Source organism: Papio anubis, chromosome 17, assembly GCF_008728515.1.
Source record: "Papio anubis isolate 15944 chromosome 17, Panubis1.0, whole genome shotgun sequence".
In the NCBI taxonomy this organism is placed as follows: Eukaryota; Metazoa; Chordata; class Mammalia; order Primates; family Cercopithecidae; genus Papio; species Papio anubis.
The window spans coordinates 28,115,934-28,137,122 of record NC_044992.1 but is presented as its reverse complement, the minus strand read 5'-3'; the positions used below and the strand labels follow the sequence as shown (position 1 = coordinate 28,137,122).

Here is a 21,189-nt window from a genome sequence, read left to right as displayed (position 1 = left end):
TGGAAATCAACAAAGGGAATTTACGGCATAAACAAACAGCAGGCCAGCATGGTGGCTCACACCTGTAATCTCAGCACTTCCAGAGGCCAAGGCAGGAGAATCACCTGAGCCCAGGGGTTAGAGACAAACCTTGGCAACATAGCAAGATCCTGGCTCTACAAAATAAAATAAAATTAAAAAATTAGCTGGATTTGGTGGTGTGTGCCTGTAGTCCCAGCAATTGGGAGGCTGAGGTGAGAGGATCACTGGAACCCAGGGGGCTAAGGCTGCAGTGGTTTAAAAAAACCCAACTCCTCTGCCCCGCCAAAAAATAACTATAAAGAATAGCAACACAATGTTCAATGTAAACTTTGATACGGTGTTTTACCTCTGAGGAGAGGCTTATTGTTAATATTCTGTAGCCACGTAAGGGGTTGACAGACGTTCATGTTTTTGTTCTTTATACCTTATATGTATTCTATAAATATTATCTTGTTTCTACTCAATAGTTAATAAAAACATAATTTAAAAGTTCTGTGAATATTTTTACTCTTCTCACTTCTGAGGGGTCTTTTGGGATATGCATTTTCCATTCCAAATTGATCTGATATGTCATGCCTGCCACACACATTCTCATGGGAACAACTTCTTAATCTTTTTTGTTTTTGCCTTGGAAGCCATCCTGGTATTCTGGGAAAATCCCTGCACTAGCATTTTCTTTTTTCTTTTCTCTCTCTCTCTCTCTTTTTTTTTTTTTTTTTTTTTTGAGATAGAATCCCTTACTCTGGGATGGAGTACAGCCCTATGATCTTGGCTCATTGCAACCTCTGCCTCCTGGGGTCCAAGCGATTCTCATGCCTCAGCGCTCCCACCCGCTCCTCAATCCACCACAGTAGTTGGGACTACCGGACGCGCACCACTATGCCCTCTCACCATATTTTCCAGGCTGGCCTCAAACTCCTGAGCTTGGGCAATCCACCCACTTTGGCCTCCCAAAGTGCTGGGATTATAGACATGAGCCACCGCACCTGGCCTGCTCTAGCTTTTTCTTTTTTCTTTCTTTCTTTTTTTCTTTTTTCTTTTTTTTCCCCAAGACAGAATTTTGCTCTTGTTGCCCAGGCTGGAGTGCGGTGGTGTGATCTTGGCTCACTGCAACCTTCGCCTCTCGGGTTCAAGTGATTATCCTGCCTCAGCCTCCCGTGTAGCTGGCATTACAGGGGTCCACCACCACGCCCGGCTACTTTTCTTGTATTTTTAGTAGAAACGGGGTTTCACCATGTTGGCCGGGCTGGTCTCGAACTCTTGACTTCAGGTGATCCACCCACCTCGGCCTCCCAAAGTCCTGGAATTATAGGCATGAGCCACTGCCCCCAGCCTACACTAGCATTTTCTAAGCCAATGACTGAAGAATAGTTTTTTCTCTTCGGTAAGACTGTATCCGTAGAGCTGGTGTCTGGATCAGATGAGATGAAGAAAAGCACAGCTATGTGCTTTCAATGTTTACGTTATTTAATGTGAATAGGTACTCTTCCTAGGTACCTTAAGATTTTAGAATAGGCAGTAGGGAGTTAATGCAGTCCAGAGTGGGGTAGGTGGAGCTTGCGGAGAAGGAGCAACTCAGCCTTGCAAATTCCCCTGTGATGAGTCATTTTGGCCTGTGTACATTTCAAAAGCTATGTATTGAGACACCAATTCTTAGACAAGTGAGCAGGAAAAACATGTATTACCATAATTACCATAATAAGGGGACTAAAGGAAAGCAAAGTGGCAGGAGGTCTGTATCCAGCGAGACCAACCCTTGGAGCATCCCAACTAAAGGAATCTCCCAAATGACCTCAAGATGCTCCCTACACTGCCAGGGTTAGGTATTTGAATCTGTCTCTCCTGGAGCAATCCGCTCCTTGCACCTTTGTCTTCTTCTGTTCATCCACAGCTGGTCTGACTTGGTTCCCGGTGGCCACCGTGCTTTTAAAAAAGCAAGAGGGCGTCAGGGCTGCTCTGGGAATGCGAGGAAAGCTGGAAAGGTTGAGTCACCCCTTTAAGGGCATGGTAAGAAAGCCTGGTATTTCTTCAATTTTGATGAACCAAAATAGTGACAATTGCGCAAAGGTGCAGAGTCGATAATAAAGAATGTGGACACTTCCGGAGCGCCAACTGCCCAATAGAAATGCAGGCCACTCTGGGAAATGGGCAGCCGGAGGGCGGGACGAGGAGGGCTGGAAAACAGAAAAGGATTCACATTCTTTACACTCTGTGGAGAGTGAGCCGACGGACTGTAGCCTGCGCCTTGACAAGTTCCATTGTTCTTTGTTTTCTTTAAATTACCTTTTTTTCCTTTTTGTCTTAGAAAATACTCATGGAAGAAAATGAAACGAGAGCGCCCTAGAGATCACTCAGAACTGTTTTCGTAGGTTTTTAACTTCCCGTTGCTCAAGGGCCCACGCTGGCATCTGGGGTGTGCTTGCACCTGCAAAGAATCCAGCTTCTAGGGAGCAGCGCGAGCTGGTAAGTTGATCCTGCTCCATCGCTAAACCTTCCAGCCTTAGTTTTTCATTTCTGGGGCGTCTGCTGGCTCTGGAGGAGGTGGGGCACCGGTAACACAACCCCACCACTCCGGGGAAGACCCCCCACCCCTATCCCGGGCTGCTTTCTCTCCCTTCTAGGGCAGGAGAATAAGGGCCTGGAGGAAAACCCCAACTTTCCACACTCAAGTAACAAAAGGACCAGAGGCTACTTCCTTTGCGACCCCTCCCTTCCTAAGTGACAGATGAAAAACTGAAAATACCTCTGATTGGTCCCCTCCCACAACCAATCAGGCTAGTCTCCAGGGCCAAGTCTTCATTTGCATAGGAGTGTAACTTTGTAACTTCGCTTTCTGCAGCCAATCAGATGTTTGCACAGGGCATAACTTTGTAACTTCACTTCAACTTGCGATTGATCGCTTTCTGCAACCATTCAGACTGATCTCGGGCTCCTACTTCATTTACATTGTGTGCACACCAAGTAACCAGTGGGAAACCTTTTGAGGGTATTTAAACCCCGGGAAATTCTGAAACCGGGCTCTTGAGAGCCCCTATCCTCCGGCCTGCTCCCACCCTGTGGAATGCACTTTCGTTTTCAATAAATCTCTGCTTTTGTTGCTTCATTCTTTCCTTGCTTTGTTTGTGTTTGTCCAATTCTTTGTTCAACACGCCAAGAACCTGGATGCTCTTCACTGGTAACATATTTTGGCAAGCCAGCCAGGAGGTAAGCCCGAAGTCTGGGATTTATTTTTGTTCTTTACCTTTTCCTTTCTGCTCCATACAGGGGAATCTCTCTCTTTTTCTTTTCCTTTCCAACTTGGGATCCTTGGTGGGCAGCGCCTAGACACGCAGGCGACTGCAGGTTTCTGGCCAGGGGCTACTCTCCAGTGCTGCTTTGAAGGCCAAGGCGTGAATGGGGATCGTTGCCCTGCCCAGAAGCGGGAAGGACTTTTTTTTTTTTTTTAATTATACTTTAAGTTCTAGGGTACATGTGCACCACATGCAGGTTTGCTACATATGTATACATGTGCCATGTTGGTGTGCTGCATTTATATTAGGTATATCTCCTAATGCCATCCCTCTCCACCCCGCCTCCCCACTATAGGCCCCGGTGTGTGATGTTCCCCTTCCTGTGTCCAAGTGATCTCATTGTTCAGTTCCCACCTATGAGTGAGAACATGTGGTGTTTGATTTTCTGTTCTTGCGATAGTTTGCTGAGAATGATGGTTTCCAGCTGCACCCATGTCCCTGCAAAGGACTCGAACTCATCCTGTTTTATGGCTGCATAGTATTTCATGGTGTATATGTGCCACATTTTCTTAATCCAGTCTGTCATTGATGGACATTTGGGTTGATTCCAAGTCTTTGCAATTGTGAATAGTGCTGCAATAAACATATGTGTGCATGTGTCTTTTCTGTCTTTTCTGGTTGTGGTCCCTGATCCCTATGTGTGACACAGCTTCTCCAGGGCGAACTCACACGTGTTTCAGGTGACTTAAACCTTCTTTCCTTGTGTTAAATTCTTCCCTTCCCCTACTCTACTGGCTAAGGACAAAAGAAGCCCACCTAGCCTCCATTTCCTCTCATTAAAGTTCATGGCTATCACTCTAGTGGAATGGGAACCATGGGAAAGCCTGGGCTTATCAAATTATAAGGATGCTAGAAGTCAAGGCCTTCATCCAGAGACAAAAGGAAATCTCATAGTAGGCCATTGCCTCTGGAGGGAAAACATGTAAAGTGGCACTGGTGCTCACCTAAGGTCAGAGACGTCTGATGCTCTAAGATTGGACCCTAAAGCGGGATGCTCTGGGGGATCCTCTGGACCTCAGCCTCTCCAAGGGGGATTCCTTTGGTAGAGGTTCTTAGGCCTAGTACTAAGCCCTCCTTAGAATTTTCTCTTGCAGTTGTAATACTGTTTGGCCCCAATATTGTTTGGAATCTGGAGTTTGCAGTTGAATAGGAAAGTGGGAGGGGTTTCCATGTGTGCAGGCTCTTGTGCTGCTGTTCTTAAGCAGGAGATCTGGTTGGCACTGTTTGGCCCCAGTGTTCTTTGAAGTCTGAGGAAGTTTGACCTTTAAAAATCAAGCTACCATGGAAACTGTTGACTTATAAATTGCAAAAGTATTTTATAACCAATGTTTGGTTTTTCAAATTCATATTCCTGGGAAGACAATCAAAGCTTCAGGTACATTTGGCTACCTGATGGGCCATTTAAGCATTTACAAAGGGATTTTATTCAATGCCATTTTCAATGCATGTTTTCTTGTTGTATAAAAACTTTTCCCATGACTATGCTACAGTGTACTTTCACCAGGTAAAGAAAGTTTTTTATGGTTCACTGAGAACAATTAACCCCTTCACAATGTAAAACCCATAGGTTAGATGTTCTCAGAACATCTACTGTTAAGGCCATAGTTACACAACAGACTTTAAATTCTTTTGAGAAAGTTATGATAGAATTGACCGAACAGAGAAATATCTGTGCAACTGCTGGCACTTGGAGTCTAAGGAGAAATACATTAAATGAAGATTAAGAGATTCAGTTGTAGGGGATTAATGAAGAGATTGTTTACTTAAGTTAGTAGATTCTTTATTTAGTTCATTATTTGATCTATTTAATTTTAGATGGTTTGGTTTATGGGGACCCTGGGCAAGGAGCATCCTCCAGACTCTCAGTATTATCCTCCCAATAGTCATCATAATAATAGGCTCCCTGGTGCGCTGTATTCTCTCAAAGGTTTTCAATGTTTGCATGCAGCCATCTCTAGAATGTCAAATGGTCTCTCTTCAACTGGAATGGTAAGAAGTGAAATAAATATGCGATCATGAGGACACAGTAACCTATGAATGATATGCTGAGACTGGAAACCCAAAATGATGGTAACTGAGAGCAGCGCTAAGGCCTTACATTTTGGTTACACGCTCACCTAAGTGAGAACCTGAACAAAAAGGGGGAATTTTTAAAAACAAAATTATGAGAGGCCAGTGTTTTGGACTGAGCTCATGTGCTAGGCCCCAACGGATCAAACCAAACCAAAATGGAGTTGCTCATTCTAAGACTTTAAGGGAACACATAGATCCTAGAACAGACCAAGTTTTTGTTTTTCTCCTGCAAACAGAATGTTTCAGTGACCAGCACAACCTCCACCGGTAACACTTTCCTGTCTCTGTAGCAACTTCTGTCAAAACTACAGGCTGTTGAGGACTTAGGAATGGTGGACTTGGAAGCTATAGGTTGGGTGGAACTTTTGCTCCTGCATGGGCTAGGGAGCACCTGAAGGAGCTGTGGGACCAGCGAGCCAGGGATCTGCAGTGTTCGAGCAGAGCTAGAGAGGCAGGGAGGGCAGAGTGCTCTATGGTCAGGCCGGGCTTGGTGGGTGTCCAGAGCTCCCAGGGTTGCCCATCCTCCTGGAGTCCTGAACATGCGGGGAGTTGGGGAATAAGTTCTTTAGATGAAACATGACCAGGCACTGATGAACTTCATTGCTAGATCCTAAAAGAAAAACCAAGCACCCTCATACTCTGCTGGTTTATCATCTGGAAGGTGGGAAGGATGAGAGCAGTGCTGTCCTGAACTAAATGCAAAGTGACATCCTAGGAAGGCAAAGAGTTCTTACAACTTCTGTCCCACCCTGTGTGCAGTTCCTACTAACCTGCTGTTCTGACATAACTCTAAGGAGATCTGAATGCCATCTCCTTTCCCATTAAAGAGAGTCAACAATATAGCCTAAATAGTGAGTGCAGGTCTGATAGAATTTCCCCTATAGTCAAAAGTATAAAGCATTTCAGTGGAAAACATCTAACCTGTAAACCTAGACCCAAAGTTTAAGGGAGGCCAGTAAGTTTTAGGCCCTAGGGATTTGGTAAGCTCAATCCCCAGCTAATTTTTTAAGGATTGTGTTCCAGATGTATGCTTGAAGGCAGTGATTTTGAACTATGGAAAGTTTTACGCCGCCCGGGCCGAGCCGCCGCCGCCGCCGCCCGGGCCCGCACCCCCAGCCGTAGGCCCCGGCGTGGCGGGCCGGCCGCCGCCGCCGCCGCGCGGCCTAGAGCGCGGTGCCCCGGGGGGCGCGGGGCGAACCGGAGGCGCTCGGCGAGGCCCGGCGGCGGCGGCGGCGACCGAGAGAGGAAACCCGGGAAGCTGACGGCGGCGGCTGTTCCGCTCCACCACCTGCCTTACACAGACCCCCGGCAGCGGAACGCAGATGACACGCCCGTAACATGGAAGCCGCCGCCGCCGCCGCCGCCGCCGCTCCGACGACAGCAGCAGCAGCCACAGCAGCAGCCGCCGGCGGCGCCGCTGAACAAAGGTCATCGAGCTGCGGCCAGATGCCAGGCTTGACCGCCGCGAAGATAACCCCGGGAAGGGGGCCTGTTGACTGGGCTGCTTTAACCCTTTCCTGTTGCTGAGAATGCAGCCGTGTGACTGATAACTGAACATTGATTCTAAAGTCTTTCCAAAGGTCAAGGTTCACAAGAACATCTGCTCAAATTCATGACCATGCGGGGATATGAAGACCCCAGACTTTGATGACCTCCTGGCAGCATTTGACATCCCAGGCCATGGTCGATCCTAAAAGCAGCTATTGAGTCTGGACATGATGACCACAGAAAGCCACATGAAACAGAGCGCTCACGGAGAGGACGACTCCCCGCACCATCATCTTCTGACGTGGGTGTCAGCGTTATCGTCAAAACGTTCGGAACATCGACTCGTCCGAGGGGCTGAGGGAGAAAGAACATACAACCCCACCGGCAATGGCCTACATAATGGGTTTCTCTGACATCCTCCCTCGACAGTTACAGTAAAGATGGGAAGCGAAGTCCTTGAAAGGAGATGTGCCTGCCTCTGGTGACTCTGAAAGACTCGACGTTCAGCCGGTTAGCCGATCTCCAGTGCAGAAAAGTTTGGCCAGCGGTGAGAAGGTGAGGTAGATGACCCTCACGACAAGGAGGATGTCGTCAAGCTTCCAGGTCGAGCGATGTTGGCGAAATTGACTCCCCAGCAAGTTCCTGATAAGCTGAAGGCACTGGGAGGGAAAACTCCAGCCAGCGGGACTTTCCCGTCAGGCAATATGGAAAAAACAAAGTTGTTAAGAGAAGCAGAAGCCAATTCTATAAATACAAGCGTTTATAAGACCTTTTAAAGTCAGAAAAGCAGAGGGATAAATTGAAGGAAAACTCTGACAAGGTGCTGGAAAACAAGAGTCCTGGATGGAAGCGAGCTCCGAGAAGAATGGCTAGCCTTCCGGCGTTGCGCCATCAAAAGACAAAGTCGTCCCTCAAGCTCTCGTCCTGCATGTAGCTGCCATCAGCTGACTCTTAAGCTAAAGAAGCGACTTCAGACTCCTGCAAAGAACCAGTGGCCAATTCGAGGGGAATCCTCCCATTACCAAAAAGTAAGCGACAGTCGAGAGCAGCCCGACAAGTCTCCTGAATCCCAAAATCTGATGGCGGGACCAAAACCATCCTAAAGCAACCAGATAGTCCCAGAAGCATCTCAAGTGAGAACAGCAGCAAGGGATCCCCGTCCTCTCCCGCAGGGTCCACACCAGCAATCCCCGAAGTTAGCGCCAAAACCATTGGAGCATCTTCTGGGGAAATCAAAGAACAGTGACCCGTACTCTGTGCCTCCTCGAATCAATGCAGTTTCCTGCAGAGCTCACCCTAAACGGAGTCTGTCAAGCCTGTGGCTCTGCTTTCCTCCCCGGTGTGTCTTGCTGTAGGGCGGCAGGATCCCAAGTCATTAATTTTGAGGCTCGCTAACAGCACCACAGTGAAAGCCACGGTCATATCTGCTGCCTCTGTCCAGAGCGCCAGCAGCATCCATCATTAAAGCAGCCAATGCCGTCAGCAGCAAACTGTCGTGGTGCCGGCATCCCATGCAGCCAACGCCAAACTCGTGCCAAAAGGCTGTGCCTTGCCAGCAACCTTTTGCCTCAGGGTGCCCAGGCCACCTCTGAGCAAGTGCTAACCGACCTCAGCAACAAATAAAGCAGGCGTAATCAATGCAGCAGCCTGTAACCCCCAAAAGGTGTCTCGAGTCAGGTAGATTGTCGTCCTTGCAGAGTTCTGTGGTGGAAGCTTTCAACAAGGTGCTGAGCAGTGTCAATCAGTCCCTGTTTACATCCCAAACCTCAGTCCTCCCGCCAATGCAGGGATCACGTTACCGACGTGAGTACAAGTGCTTGGAGTGTGGGGACTCTGCACTGAAAGAGAGTCTCACCCAGCACTACGACAGACGGGCGTGCGCATCGAGTAGCGATGCAACCATTGTACCAAGAACCTCGTTTTACAACAAATGCAGCCTCCTTTCCCATGCCCGTGGGCGCCAAGGAGAAAGGGGTGGTAATCTAATGCTCCACTTAATTTTAAAGCCAGTCCCCAGCAGATCAAATGATAGTTTCTCCATCAAAACAATGCCCTTCAACTTCCACTCTTCCAGAGCCCTGTGGGAGCTGGCACACCACTGTCACAAAAATTCAGTCTGGCATAACTGGGACAGTCATATCGGCTCGCTTCAAGCACTCCCATCACCCCAGCCATGCCCCTAGATGAAGACCCCTCCAAACTGTGTAGACATAGTCTAAAATGTTTGGAGTGTAATCAAGAAAGTCTTCAGGGCCAGTGATCACTGGCTACACATTCCAACGGGCTGCAGATCTGAGTGGACAAAGACTTGCACTATCTGCCAGATCTGCTTCTTTCAGTGCAGTTATGCATCACACCAGAGAATCCATCAGCACAAATCTCCCTACACCTGCCCTGAGTGTGGGGCCATCTACCAGGTCGGTGCACTTCCAGACCCACGTCTGGGAAACTGTCTGCACTACACGAGGAGAGTTGGTTTTCGATGTGTGCATTGCAATGTGTGTACTCTGATGTGGCTGCTCTGAAGTCTCACATTCAAAGGTTCTCACTGTGAGTCTTCTACAAGTGTCCTATTTGTCCAATGGCGTTTAAGTCTGCTAGCACACATTCCCCTTCACACACAGCATCCTGCAGCATCAAGATAGGAGAACCAAAATAATATATAAATTGTTCCATGTGCGACACTGTGTTCACCCTGCAAACCTTGCTGTAATAAGCCACTTTGACCAACATTGAAAACCAGAAGGTGTCTGTTTTCAAGTGTCGAACTATTCTCTTTTATATGCACAGAAGCAACTTATGATGGACCATATCAAGTCTATGCATGGAACATTGAAAAATATTGAAGGAGCCTCCAAACTTGGGTATAAACTTGCCTTTGAGCATTAAGCCTACAACTCAAATTCAGCAAATCAGAACAAAGGGACACCAAATCCATGAATGGGAAGAAATTGGAAAAGAAATCTCCATCTCCTGTGAAAAAATCCATGGACACCAAGAAAGTGGCCAGTCACAGGTGGACGTGTTGGGAGTGTGACCGCCTCTTCATGCAGCGAGATGTGTACATATCCCGTGAGGAAAGGAGCAGGAAGCAAATGAAGAAACACCCCTGCCGCCAGTGTGATGGAATCTTTCAGCTCGTCCCACAGCCTGTGCGCTGGATCAACACAAGGCATCAAGGAAGGTATGCATGCTGCTGCGCACTGCCCAGACTCAGGCCGTACCTTTACCCAGCGACTGATGCTGGAAGCACGTCCAGCTGATGCATGGCATCAGGACCCTGACCTGAAAGAAATGACAGATGCCACCAATGAGGAGGAAACAGAAATAAAAGACACCAGGTCCCCAGTCCCAAGCGGAAGTTGGAAGAACCAGTTCTGGAGTTCAAGGCCTCCCCAGAGCAATCACTCAACCGTGAAAAAGCTGAAAATCAATGTGTTTAAGGTTCACAAGTGTGCCGTGTGTGGCTTCACCACGAAAACCTGCTGCAGTTCCACGAACACATCCCTCAGCACAAATCCGATGGTTCTTCCTACCAGTGCCGGGGTGTGGCCTCTGCTACACACGTCTCGTCTCTTTATCCAGGCACCTCTTCGCCATTTACACAAGTTAAAGGAACCTCAGCCAGTGTCCAAGCAGAATGGGGCTGGGAAGATAACCAACAGGAGAACAAGCCAGCCCGCGAGGATGAATCCCCGATGGCCCGTGTCAGACAGAAAGTGCAAAGTGTCAGCAAAAAACTTTGAAACTGAAGCTGCCTTAAATACTCACATGCGGACCTGCGGCATGGCCTTCATCAAATCCAAAAAGGATGAGCTCAGCGAGAAATAGCCACAGATGCTCCATGAGGGGAAAATCCCTGTCACATTGGAATAAAAAAAGACATTTTGTTACAAGGTTTGCAGTATAATAGGGGATTAACAGTACTGTGTCTAGGCTGTTGCAATATATTCTCTTTCAGCGATACCTTCCTTCACCGCAAATGCATTATATATCTCGATAAGTATTAAAAACGGTATTTGAGTTTCAAAGAGTTTGTATATATTTAAATGAAGACAACTTTTTATACTCTACTCTTTGTTACATGTTTGTATCAGTATTTGAGTGGAAAACCATTTGAGTTGTTTTTGGGTTAGAATTTTTCTTTTTTGTACTGTTTCTTTTAAAACAGAGTTCTTAGTAACAGGGCAGTTCTGAATTCAAATAAACCATTTTGTATGTTTGGATTTGTTTGAATGGGTTAACTAATTACAGGCTAAAATAATGCCTTTTTTAGTGTTTTAATTTTAAAATTCACTACATAAATTGCTTGTAAAATAATTGTGGGTCTCAAAAACACTAGGAACTTTTAAGTGTCTTAGCACTTCCTCGATGTGCCCTGAGAGGTGAGTTCACATTTGAGACAACTCTTGCGCTCCCACTGTGGTGCCTTTGTCTTCAGGCCAGCCGAGGGTGTTCAAAGTAGCCTTGCAGGTCGCTCCTTTCCCAGAATTGGATAAAGAAACTGAAGCCAGGAATCTAATAAGGAATGCTGATTTCCTCAATTCTATTTTGAGGAATGGGAGCTATTTTTTTTCTGGGCAGCTCTGCAAGGAGCTGGCTTTAAAACACAAGGATGGAAAGAAATAGCGAAAGGGCTGGACTACTATAAAAGAGTTACAAATGCATGGATAGACCAATAGATTTATATAGTCAGGTTTTGTCATGTAATTTATTAACTTCATTACAGAAACACAACTAAGAAATATCAAGCATTTCTCTGGCTCTTGACAGAAAACAAATCAGTTATTAACCGCTGCTGTCAAAAGAGTTGGCGTTTCCTGTTCCGGGTGCTGCTACTGCCAAACGTTCTGGTACTTAGAGTCGGGATGCACAACTTCCACCGGCTTATCAGTGCAACCGCCTGTGTATTGCAATGGGCCGTTACCTTAAGCACTGGGCCACCTGGGTTTAATTCAGCCATTTCAAGAGTATATTTAACGTCGGTAGTTCTGCTTTATTAAAATGCAGCAGGGTATCTTCTGTCCTTCCGTTTAGGTTCTCTGGGAGGTTCTATTTTTGAAGTTCCGTTTAGTGTTTTCTTTTGCATTTATATCTTGTATTTATCCCTGAAGACATGTTTTGTACTTTTTTTTTTTTAAAGAAATTCTTTTGTGTATATATGAATACTTGCATGATATACTGTAGTCAACGTTCGGTTCCTCGAAAGGTCTTGCTGCTGTCAGGTGTTATGCACTCCATCCATCACAACTGTATGAAACACATTTCATATGTAAATAAACGTGGGACATTTGAAAAAAAGTTTTACGGCTGCAGGTGTTGGACTGCAGGGTGGCAAGCCAGGATCCCAGGCTGAATCTAAGCACACTGAGTCCTCTATAAGGTGGCTCAACTGCAGCTCCCATGGGTTCCAAGTTTCCCAGTGGTATGGGCACCCTCCTTAATCAATCTGAGGGTGAGATGTGATTTCTGTCCCCTTCTGTGTATGGTGGGTTAGCCAAAAAAGTTCACACAGAGCTGGGCCTGATGCAGACAGTGCAAAAACGTGGGTTGGGAGGAAAGGGGACAGGACTCTAGTTACAGAGGCTGCAAAAAGAATCGGGGAGCAGAGCAGAGGCTGCTTGGTGAGGCATTACCAGAAAATTGTAGGACTGGGGCTGTGTGCCTGGCTAGAAGCGGAACTGATTCTCCTGCAGCCTTTATGGGTAGAGATGGAGAATCTCTTCTGTCTGATCAACAGGGAAGGGACTTGCCTTTGGGGCAGCCTCGTGTGTAAGAAATGTGAAGAAATTGGGTCTAAAGAACACAAATTGTGCTATAATACTATGGAGAAAGCTCAGCATGGCAGAGATATACATCTTCCTCTGCTTTCTTGTGTAATTATGCCATATTGAGACTATTATTGAGTTTTAAATTTAAACTTCAATGATTGCGCTTACCTGGCTTCACTGTTGTTCAACTACCAGGAGTCAAGTCTTCCTCCCTTAGATTCTCTTTTTTTGGAATCTCTCTGGGTCATGTTCAAATGCTTTCTTCTACGGACCCAGGCCCAGGGAGCCTATCTGAATGAATACTAGGTCCAATATCTCTTAGAAGGCAGCCCTCTCTTGGTTCCCTCTGAGTTTTCAGGAAACACTGAGGGAAAGATGCTGCTTTCTAATAGCTTTTATACCACATCCTCTTCCCCCTAAAAGGTACAGGGCAAAGTGCTGTAATTACCACTAAGATAAATTTGCTAGAGAAAAATCTGACACAATTATTTGGGAAAATATTTGACAATATATATCAAAATCTTTAAACTTTTTGTCACTTAATACAGTAATCTAACTTTTACGAACTTCTGTCTCTCTCTCTGTGAATATATACACTCTATATACTGACATAATTTCAGGTTAATTATGTACCTAAGGCACAAGTTCAAGTATAACCTTATGTTTCACCATGAACCTTTATTTCCACAGATTCAGACTCTTTCTTCTCTTACATAATTTTTCCCCTTCAAGGTTCTATTTCTTATATCCTGAAATCTGACTTCTTTTCTGTCTGCCTCTTCTGGCCTCCCATACTCGATTTAACCATCTTTATATATATCTGAACCGTATCTGTATATATAATTGAAGTGCTTTGCCAGGGCACTCTTAGACTCAATGAAAATTAGACTATGTGATTAGCATACCCAAGCATTGAAATAACAGAGTCAAGATTCTAGTACAATTATATTGAATGATTGAAAGCAACTTCAATGTTCAGTTGTAGGGTAGTAGTTAAATAATGGTACATTAATACCATGTATGAGATTATGCAGTTAATAAGGTTTTTAAATAATAGCTAATTATTATTTTGCAAAATTGATTGTATATACTATATTGATACATGGAAAAGCAAGATTCAAACTGTATATTTTAGTTTTGGGCAGTATGGCCGACCGTGACCAACTCTCTCACTGCAAAAAGGTCCTCATACTGGGTAAAACGTGAAATAATAGAAATGCAGCTTGCATCCCCAACTCATTTTATGAAGCTACTTGATTTGCATTACCTGTCAACAAGAATAGGAGAAAGGGACATCGTGGGTGCAAAATCTTAAAAATATTATCGAATTGCATTTAATATAAAGAAATGGTGACAGGAATGATGCCAGAAAAATAGTGGATTAGGAAGCTTCAACTCTGTTTCTCCATGGAAACATCAAAAGCAACCCAAAACTGACTGAACTAACAACAAAGATCTGTTGCAACTAAATGAATGCCCAAGCAAGAAAAAGCAACATTCAAAGTTGTAGGCAATTTCATGATGTTTTTATTCACCCTTGCCCAACCTTTTGCCCTGCACGGCAAGGTCTTAGTCTTGAGGAGGCAGCATCACTGCTCCTAGTTTCCTCCCTGGAACTGATGGGGCATAGTAAAACTTATTTTCGATGTTGTAACCTGTCTGGGGACTGCCTGAGGGATTCATTTCTGTATCCCCTAACTCAGATCTCAAGTGAGGAGAAGTGACAGCCACTGCTCAGGAAAGCTGCAAGGAGACTATGGACCCCCAGATGCCTTAGGCAAGAGATTATAGCTAGAGACATAGAATAACCATCTAAGGCTCACAAGAGGAGGTGGGGTGAGATTCTTTGGGAAATTAAGACATTCAAAAGCAGCCATGTATGTAGAGGAATCAAGAAAGCCCCACTCAATCCAGGCAGGATAAATGCTCAGAAAAGACCTGAGAAGACCTTAAACTTTTTCCTCAAGCTGATCCCTAAGATCAGAGTATACTTAGCCAATCATTGAAGGTTTGCCTTGCCATAGCATTTGTCTGCAAAGACTGTGAGAGATCGTTGTTTTTTCAAATGCCCAGTTTCCAACAAAAATTCATAAAGCATACACACAACAGAAAAATACGATCTATCCAAAAGAAGAAAGTAAATTGGCAGAACACTTCTCTGAGGAAGGGCAGATACCACACCTATTAGACAAAGATTTTAAAACAATGTTCTTGATATCCACATGCAGAAAATGAAATTAGACCCTCATCTCACACTAAATACAAAAATCAACTGAAAATCGATTAAAGACTTAGATGTAAGAGTTGAAACTATAAAACTACTAGAAGAAAATATATGAAAAAGATCCAAGACATTGGCCTGGGCAGTGATGTTTTGGATGTCATCCCAATGGCGCACAGGCAATGAAAGCAAATGTAGACAAATGGGATTACATCACACTAAAAAGCTTCTGCATAGCAAAGCAAAAAATCAACAGAGTAAAATAATAAGCTACAGAATGAAAGAAAATATTTGTAAACTATAGATCTGATAAGAGGTTAATATCCAAAATATATAAGAAACGCAAACAACTCAATAGAAGGAAAAAAAAAAAACCAGATTAAAAAATGAGCAAAGGATCTGAATAGACTTTTCTCAAGAGAAGACATTCTAATGGACAACAGATATACGAAATAATGCTCAACATTACTAATCATCAGGAAAATGCAAATTAAAACTACAATGAGAAATCAACTCACACATGTTAAAATGGCTATTACAAAAAAGACAAGAGATAAAAAGAGATGGTGAAGATGTAGAGAAAAGAGAACCCTTACACACTATTGGTAGGAATTTAAACTAGCATAGCCATTACGGAAAATAGTATGGAGGTTTCTGAAGAAAAAAAAAGAAAGAAAGAAAAAGAAGGAAAATAACCACCATATGATTCAGCAACCTCACTCCTGGATAAATATCCAGAGGGAATGAAATCAATCTATCAAAGATATATCTGTACTCTCATGTCTATTGCAGCATTATTCACAATAGGCAAAACATGTAAGCAACCTAAGTGTTCACCAACAGATGAATGGATAAAAAAAAAAACTGGTACATAGAGATAATAAAATACTAGTTAGCCTTAAGAAAAAGAAGGAAATCCTGTCATTTTTGATAACATGGATGAATCTGGAGGACATTATGTTAAGTGAAATAAGCCAAGCAGAGAAAGACAAATAATGCATGATTTCACTTATTTGTAGAATCTATCAAAGTTAAACTCATAGAAATATAGAGTAGAATAGTGGTTACTGGGGAAAGATGGGGTTTAGGGAAATATTGGTTAAAGGATACAAAAAGTTAGATAGGAGGGATAAGTTCAAGAGCTCTATTATACAATATGATGACTATAGTTAACAATATATTGTATTCTTTATTATTTATTTATTTATTTATTTATTTATTTATTTATTTAGAGATAGGGTCTTTCTCTGTTGCCCAAGCTAGAGTGCAGTGCCATGATCATAGCTTACTGCAGCCTTGAACTCCTGGATTCAAGTGATCCTCCCACCTCAGCCTTGTAAGTAGCTGGGACCATAGGCACAAACCACTGTGCCCAGCCAATTCTTATTTTATTTTATTTTACTTTTCTGTAGAGATGTGGTCTTGTTTTGTTATCCAGGCTGGTCTTGAACTCTTGGCTTCAAGCGATCCTCCCACCTCAGTCTCCCAAAGTGCTTGGATTATAGGCATGAGCCACCGTGCTGGGCCTGTATTCTTGAAAGTTGCTAAAACAGTAGCAATGTTCACCAGAAAAATGATAAGTCTGTGAAGTAGTGCATACGGTAGTTAGCTCAACGTAGCCATTCCACAGTATATACATGTTTCAAAAAAACACATTGTAAATGATCAATATATAAGATTTTATTTATAAATTAATAAAATAAAAATCAAACGCTGTCTTAAATATCTTCAAAGAGCTAAGAGAAAACATGGACAAAGAACTAAAGGATTCAACCCCAACTGTCCAAATAGTTTGGGGCTCCAATGTTAACGTTGTTTACATGTGATCAGGAATTTATATGGACACAGGTGGTATCCACAACCTTAGCTGAGTATCTGCATGATATTGGTCTAGCAGTGGACAGGCATATTCTGACCCCTTTTACATTCCTTTTCTAGTATAGTAATTACAACCTATGATGGACTTTATTCTTAATTGTCTCTATGCCACTTGGAAAACCTACACTTCTTAAGTTAAACTTCTTAACTTAAAAGTTACACTTAAGTTACACTTAAAAAAAGTTAAACTTAAAGTTATACTTCTTACCTTAACTTAAAAGTTACACTTAAGTTACACTTTAAAAAAGTTATAAAAAAGTTACACTTTGGCCGGGCACAGTGGCTCATGCCTGTAATCCCAGCACTTTGGGAGGCTGAGGCGGGCGGATCATGAGGTCAGGAGATCAAGACCATCCTGGCTAACACGGTGAAACCCCATCTCTACTAAAAATACAAAAAAATTAGCTGGGCATGTTGGCAGGCGCCTATAGTCCCAGCTACTTGGGAGACTGAGGCAGGAGAATGGAGTGAACACGGAAGGCAGAGCTTGCAGTGAGCCGAGATCGCGCCACTGCACTCCAGCCTGGGCAACACAGCAAGACTCCATCTCAAAAAAACCAAAAACAAACAAACAAAAAAAACAAAAAAACTTCTTAACCTAAAAGTTACACTTAAGTTACACTTAAAAAGAGTTGAACTTAAGTTATACTTCTTAACTTAACCTAAAACTTCCCATTTAGAGCAACGCAGTGATCCCAATAGATTTTAAGGGAACAGAGCTAATGGATTAGGGATACACAGACTAAAGCACACTGTCTTAATTTGTTTAGGCTGCAAAATACCACAAACTGGGTGGCTTACAAGTAACAGAAATTTATGACTCACAGTTCTGGAGGCTGAGAAGTTCAAGATTAAGATGCCAGCACTGCTGGGTTCTGGTGAGGGCCCTTTTCCTGTCGCAGACTGCCTACTTTCTTGCTGTGTTCTCACATAGTGGAAGGGATGAGCTAGTGTTCTGGGGTCCATTTTAGGAGAGCACTAATCTCATTCATGAGGGCTTCACCCTCGTAACTTGATCACCTCCCAAAAACCTCATCACCTTGGGAGTTAGAATTTCAACATATGAATTTTGGGGGAACACAAACATTCAAACCATAGCACAGGTGTTTTGTATATAAGAATTTTCCTTATTGAAAATATGCGAATATTAGATTTTAAAAAGGCACAATGACTTAGCCCACTTTGCTTAAGATCAATGGCCAAAATTTGTAAATCTAATTCATTCTTACAAGAGGGAAAAATAATTAACATGACATATTGCTGGATGTCGTTAGACCTTAACTGGAAATCTTCCAAAAGATTTATCACCGTAAGTGGAGATAATTAAGGTAAAAGCTGAAATTATTAAAATAAAAAGAAAAGTATAAATAATATGTATAACTAAAGCCTGGTTCACTGAGAAGATAAAAGCATAGACTTACTCCAGGTGTTGTTTAAGAAAAGGAGAGAGAAAACAGGTTGTACAATATTAGGGACTAGAAAGGAGAAAAAGGGCAGATAAAGAGATTACATAATTAGAATACATTATATAAAACTATAGTAACAAATTTGAAAATTCAGTAAGAGTACAAATTATTAGAGTCTTAGCTCAAAATTTGTCAGTTTTCAGTTTCTTCATACCCATATACTTACCAGTCTAGTGGAATGTATACTGCACAGGATTTTTTTTGCATTTGCCTCATAATACAGAATTTGCTATCTTTCTAGTTCAGGTCCTATTCTAATGGCTCTGTCTATTTTACAGAAAAGAATTTCTGCTTGGACACTGCATAGCTGCTGGGAAAATGAACGTCAGTATTGATTTGGAAACGAATTATGCCGAATTGGTTCTAGATGTGGGAAGAGTCACTCTTGGAGAGAACAGCAGGAAGAAAATGAAGGACAGTAAACTGAGAAAAAAGCAAAATGAAAGTGTCTCACGAGCTGTGTGTGCTCTGCTGAATTCTGGAGGGGGAGTGATCAAGGCTGAAATTGAGAATGAAGACTATAGTTACACAAAAGATGGAATAGGACTAGATTTGGAACATTCTTTTAGTAACATGCTGTTATTTGTTCCTGAGTACTTAGACTTCATGCAGAATGGTAATTACTTTCTGATTTTTGTGAAGTCATGGAGCGTGAACACCTCTGGTCTGCGGATTACCACCTTGAGCTCCAATTTGTACAAAAGAGATATAACGTCTGCAAAAGTCATGAATGCTGCTGCTGCACTGCAGTTCCTCAAAGACACGAAAAAGACTAGAGGGAGATTGTACTTAAGACCGGAATTGCTGGCAAGGAGGCCCCGTGTTGATATACAAGAAGAAAGTAACATGAAGGCCTTGGCTCGGGGCTTTTTTGACAGAACAGAACTTGATCGGGAAGAAAAATTGACCTTTACTGAATCCACACATGTTGAAATTAAAAACTTCTCGACAGAAAAGTTGTTACAACGAATTAAAGAGATTCTCCCTCAGTATGTTTCTGCATTTGCAAATACTGATGGAGGATATTTGTTCATTGGTTTAAATGAAGATAAAGAAATAATTGGCTTTAAAGCAGAGATGAGTGACCTCGATAAGTTAGAAAGAGAAATTGAAAAGTCCATTAAGAAGATGCCTGTGCATCACTTCTGTATGGAGAGGAAGAACATAAATTATTCATGCAAATTCCTTGGAGTATATGATAAAGGAAGTCTTTGTGGATATGTCTGTGCACTCAGAGTGGAGCGCTTCTGCTGTGCAGTGTTTGCTAAAGAGCCTGATTCCTGGCACGTGAAAGATAACCGTGTGATGCAGTTGACCAGGAAGGAATGGATCCAGTTCATGGTGGAGGCTGAACCAAGTTGAGAGCGGGGGATTCGCAACAGAAATGCATTTGGCTTGGGTGGCAGGGAGGCTTTCTCTTTGGGATTTGGGGCAAGATCAATAGCCCTCAAATTTCAGCACCTAATCTATTAATCTCTGGTGGATACGGTCAATAGTTCCCTGCCTCGGCCGGGTGCAGTGGCTCATGCCTGTAATCCCAGCACTTTGGGAAGCCGAGGCGGGCGGATGACCGGGTCAGGAGACACAGACCATGCTGGCAAACATCGTGAAACCCCGTTTCTACTAAAAATACAAAAAATTAGCAGGGTGTGATGGCACTTGCCTGTAGTCCCAGCTACTCAGGAGGCTGAGGCAGGAAAATCGCTTGAAGCCAGGTGGCGGAGGTTGCAGTCGGCCGAGATTGCGCCACTGCACTCCAGCCTGGGCAACAGAGCGAGACTCTGTCTCAAAAAAAAAAAAATTGTTCCCTACCTCTTGTTTTCTTCTACACCCTTAGAAGAAGATAGATATTTCATAAAAGAAGCACATGATCTACTTTTAGTAGCCCTACCTGGTGCAAAGATCCAGTTAAACCCGGAAGTTTCTTCCCTACCACGTCTTTACTAGCTTTGAAGGAAAACCCGTTTAATCCTTTTCCTTTTTGTTTGTGAGCTCTATTTCAGTAAGTAACCATTGCTTTCTTTCAGGAACACTTGCCTCTTTTACTTCCTTGCTCCCTCGTGTTTCTTGTTCCCTTTCGGTTTATTTCCTATAAAATTGCTTCCTTTTTCTTCTCACATTTGAGAGCCACATGGTAGCCCTAATTTGTACCAATAAGGAAGGAATAATGCTGGTATTTTTATCTGGTTTTGGAAAAAGAAACCCTCAAATGAAATTGTACCAGTACTAGCAACTTATAAAATGTCTCAAAATGTAAGCTTCTTCCTCAGAATCTGCACAAAAGTCCGCTCTCCTTCACTAGCCATCACGTCTCATTTTAACTGCTTTAAAAATAAACCCAATTATATGGTAATATATGAAATACTATTAATGCATTTTTACCGTTAATTTTCATTCGAAATATAGAGTGTGTCAGTGGCAACAAAAGTTAATTTTGCAATTTGTATCTGACCTAAGAATCTAACCACAATATCTAACATTAATATTTTGGTTTTTTTCCAAAAACAAAATCAGTTACAAATAGACTATTAATATATAATACTATGCATTAGTTAGTTGGGGTCTCCCTTCTGCCAAATTAAGCATGTGATTTTTTTTTTTTTTCTAAGAATTTTCCAGGTCATATGAAGAGCTGATCTCTCAAATAAATATGTCATCACCTACTCCCCACAGTTGGCCTTATTTGGAAAGGCAACGGCAGAGACATCACCGTCCAGGTAGTTTCGTTCTGGCTTCTTTGGATTTGCTGGTGTGGCTGTATTCAAACCTCTTTCTCTTCAAACCAGCTCAGTGTTGAAATTTGTTCTGAAGGCACATTCTTGTGTTTATGGGAATTCTTTGTTGTTTTAAGTCATTGAATCTGTCCAATTCTATTTCTTCATATTTGGGTTAGAATTTTCTTGGTGCAATACAAACTCATGTACTTGAAAGTAAGAGCAACCCAAGTCAGTTTAGTTTAAACAAACAAAAAAAGGAAGCAT

The 21,189-nt window shown here is 43.0% G+C and overlaps 1 protein-coding gene and 1 pseudogene across 3 annotated transcripts in view; both read left to right on the top strand.

Annotated features, from left to right (window-relative positions):
• The first annotated feature begins 1,264 nt into the window (after window positions 1-1,264).
• SLFN12 (schlafen family member 12) overlaps window positions 1,265-21,189 on the top strand; it is a 36,122-nt gene continuing 16,197 nt past the window's right edge. The window contains exons 1-4 of one of the 3 annotated variants that reach the window (XM_009190124.4): window positions 1,265-2,028; window positions 2,327-2,484; window positions 18,487-19,565; window positions 20,818-20,925. In XM_009190124.4, the coding sequence (XP_009188388.3) occupies window positions 18,527-19,565; window positions 20,818-20,925 (1,147 nt within the window). In that variant the 5' untranslated portion in view covers window positions 1,265-2,028; window positions 2,327-2,484; window positions 18,487-18,526. The other 2 variants (XM_031657473.1, XM_003912623.5) reach the window with 2 other exon arrangements.
• LOC116270959 lies at window positions 7,004-10,703 on the top strand (annotated as a pseudogene).